The sequence below is a fragment of the Prunus persica genome, chromosome G8 (assembly GCF_000346465.2).
Source record: "Prunus persica cultivar Lovell chromosome G8, Prunus_persica_NCBIv2, whole genome shotgun sequence".
Lineage (NCBI taxonomy): Eukaryota > Viridiplantae > Streptophyta > Magnoliopsida > Rosales > Rosaceae > Prunus > Prunus persica.
In genome coordinates, this window is record NC_034016.1 from 8562586 (window position 1) to 8566599 (window position 4014).

General features: G+C 45.5%; 1 protein-coding gene across 1 annotated transcript; it reads left to right on the forward strand.

Moving 5' to 3' along the window:
• On the forward strand, positions 1398-2381 carry LOC109950822 (uncharacterized protein K02A2.6-like). The gene has a single exon (XM_020570957.1). It carries the CDS (start codon positions 1398-1400, stop codon positions 2379-2381), a length of 984 nt encoding a protein of 327 aa, XP_020426546.1.

Here is a 4014-nt window from a genome sequence, read left to right on the forward strand (position 1 = left end):
CAGAACTATTATGCCTTGCTCTTGTTTATGCTGCGCAGCGATTGCGACATTACTTTCTTGCTCACAAGCTACAGCTTGTAGTAAAATCCGACCCTGTGAGATACTTGCTCACAAGACCAGTGCTATCAGGACGCCTTGCACGCTGGTTGCTGCAATTGTCTGAGTTCAATATTGTGTGTACGACCCCAAAGTCTATTAGGGGACAGGCTGTGATTGATATGTTAGCCCTATTCCCCGAAGTAGAGGAGTCTACTCTGTCCGAAGAAGTATTAGGAGAACTGCCGGAAGTAGTTGCCACTGTTGTAGAAGAAGCGTCATGGACCCTCTACTTTGATGGATCCTCTACAACCAACGGTGGAGGAGCAGGGGTAGTGATTATCAATCCTGAAGGGCAGGCCACAGCTCTCTCATTCAAACTAGATTTCCCATGCACAAATAATGTCGCAGAGTATGAAGCTTTTATCATAGGATTGTCTACGGCAAGGGAAATGGGTGCAGAAAGAGTGAAGGTCATTGGAGATTCAAATCTGGTATTGAGCCAATTGCAAGGGAGCTTTGCTGTGAAAGAAGCGACTTTGGCACCCTATCGTACAGCTGCTGAAAGGCTCATTAATTCCTTTAAGCAGGTTGTGATGGAACACATTCCGGGAGTCACTAATAGGTATGCAGATGCTTTGGCTACACTGGGATCAAAACTCTCATACGTGCAGGAGCAGCCTAATATTACTGTGGTAAGGAGAGAGACGCCAGTAGTAGAGGCAATGGTCCAGGAGGAGCTGCTGGAAGAAGATGACTGGAGAAAGCCGTTAAGAAAAGAATTCAGTGGAGAAAGCAGCATTAAGGACTTGAAAGACTATGTGCTCATCTTTGGGGAACTCTATAGACGCCTTCCAGGCGGTGTTTTGACTAGATGCGTGGGAATGGTAGAAGCAAGAAGAAGGTTGCAAGAGGTACACGATGCCACCTGCAGTTTGGAACCAGTGACCAGTTTGTATCGGCGCCTGCAGCGTAAGGGTTATTATTGGCCAGAAATGAGGAAACAAGCAGCCGATGTTCAGGCTAATTGTCCCAAATGTTCTACGGTACCCACTACCGAGGAGGCTTTTACTGTGTCACTGGCGGAAGATTGGAGGGCCCCATATCTAGCATTTTTCGTTGAAGGAGCTCTGCCAACCAATTCCAAGCTCGCTTATAAGCTCAAGAAGACGGTAAAAAGATATTTCATGGATGGAGCGACTCTTTACAGGAAGGGATTTAATGGTGAACCACTACGATGCTTGGAAAGGTCGGAGGCTCATCAAGTCATGCAGGAGATACATGCTGGAGAATGTGGAGAACATCAAGGGATGAAGAGGCTTTATCGGCAGCTGCTGAGTTTCGGATACTATTGACCTACTATGAAGAAAGATGCACGTGACTTTGTTAAGAAATGCCACACATGCCAGGTCCATGCTAATTTAAGCCATAAACCTCCAACACTGTTACAGGATATGCGCACCCCTTGGCCTTTTCATACATGGGGGCTTGATTTGATTGGGACAATCCATCCTCCTTCCGACGGTTACATATGGATTCTTACAGCTACAGAATATTTCACGAAATGGGTCGAGGCAATTCCTCTTCGAAAAGCCACAGGGGCTGCTGTCTCGAATTTCATTCGAGAATACATCGTGTGCAGATTTGGAATTCCATACAAAATGGTTACCGATAATGGCACGCCTTTTGTCAACAAACAGGTAAGCTCGACACTCAATGGTTACGGTATCAAGCATCGTCACTCCACACCTTACTACTCACAAGGAAATGGTCAAGCAGAAGCTACCAACAAGACAATATTGAGAATTCTGAGCAAGATGGTATATGAGTATAAGGGGAATTGGAGCATTCATCTGCCAGACGCTTTGTGGGCTTACCGTACCTCACCAAGGGGTGCTACCAGTTTTTCGCCTTACTCACTCGTATATGGGTCTGATGCCATCTCACCTGTGGAAATCACCATCCCCACGGCTAGAGTGTCGGCTGTCAATGATCTTAAATGGGATGCAAAATCATGCTCGGATTGGCGTGTGTTAGACCTCGAAGCAGTGGATGAAAAGAGGATGGAAGCCGAAAGGAAAATGGCACTTTATCACAGGACTACTGCCCAAGCATACAACAGGACCGTTAAGCCTCAAGCTTTCAAGCAAGGAGATCTCATGCTAAAAGTTGTCGAGCATGTGAAAAGACAGATATCGGGACCTTCCAAGTTTGCCCCGCAATGGGAGGGTCCATTCGCAGTCAAAGAAGTACACAGCAGTGGCTATTACCACTTGATCTCTGTCAAGGAAGGCACGCTAACGGATCCCATCAATGGAAAATGGCTCAAGCCCTACTATTGCTAAGAAGGAATAGTATTTTTATCGTTATATCATCGTATTTATCCCCTCATGCCCTCCTTCTATATCCCTAACTCTCGCTTGAGAAGTTTTTGTAACATGTACCATTGTGGTGACATGAAATCTGAAATAAAAATGAAGGAGTATTTTGAAAAAAAAGAAAATTGCCTTTATATATTCATGGTAGTTTTTTTTTATAAAAAAATATATATATACATATATAAATATTATTTAGCAGAGCACATGCCAAGCCAAAGCCATTTGTATGGGATCCTAAGTCACTAGCAGACCTCATGCTTCATCAACAAAAAATATACGCCAAGCTAATTAGCATAAATAAGCATTGAAGCTTCGAGCATGGATCCTGCCAAAATTATGGCGGTATCTACCTTATATTAAGACCCAACATGCGGGAAATCTCAAGCGAAAAGTTTCAACCAAGCACTGCATATAATACCAAATAGAAAAGTTACAATGTGTTTGACAAAAAAAGGGAGGACATAGTTTCCAGCAGTCAGCACATAACAACACTGCAGTACCAAGCTGTCACAATGCAAATTTTACAAGCCTAAATTCGAGCAAGTTATACAAGCTAAGAGGTAATGTGTTGTTAAGTCTTGAAGGAGATCTCGAAATGTGTCGCGCTAACTGATCTTATACCAAAGCAAAATGTAACCTGCAAAACCAAGAAGAATGCCGAAAGAGAGTAAGTTGATTTTAAAGGCGGGGTGAAGTAAAGAAGGATGTAAGGTCACAAACCTCAAAAGGTGTCAAGGGTGGCTAGAAGGGAATGGAGGAGGCCTTCTGAGAAGACCTTGTCACTGCTTCTATTATGCAACCAGCACTGTCGGAAGAAACATCTTGAGCAAGAAGAAGGGCACGCAACTCCCTGTGTTGGTTTTCCAGTTCACGCTGCTTGAGAATCAAGGCCTCTATCGCTGCCCTTATGTCTTCAGAACCAGAAAATGACTCCATGCTATGGATAGCTCTTTCCCCGAACACGGCACGTGCTAGGTCCTTTACCAGATTCAGAAGAAATTCTATCCGGAAGCCGAGGGTCAGGGCTTCACAGATTGCGTCCCGCCAGCAAAGAAGCCGATGGTCTGTAATGTCTAGCAGCTGCATAGTATCCATGCCATGGAGCACTAAGCCAAGGGTCCGGAAGGCAGCACTCCGTGAAAAAGAAGACGTGATGCCTGTGATGTCCATAAGATCTCCGTACTTGTCCATGAATCTTCCTAAAACCGCCACTGTTTCAGGATAAACAAGAGCTCCCCGAAAGGGTGCATAGCCGTTAAATTGATGACAAAGCGGTAGGAGCTCATCTGCAGAACGAAGAATCTGGGCACCCCCATCGAAAAAGGCCATGAATGTAGTGAAGGAGTTCTCCCATTCCGACCAAGACGTGCTAAAAGAAGCATGCTCAGCGACAGTAATGCTGGCCTGGGCACCCTCGGTAACACCTGTGTCATTAGGTGAAGGTGCTGGAAGGAGTGCTAAGGGGCCAGGCTCTGGTACTCGAAGGATCGGCTGAATGTGGGATGGAGTAGGCAACGCCCCGTGGAAGGCAAAAGTGTTGCTCTGGAGAGCTGCTGGAAAGGCTGGAGGAATTGTAGGCTCAAGGTCTCTTCGAAGGAAG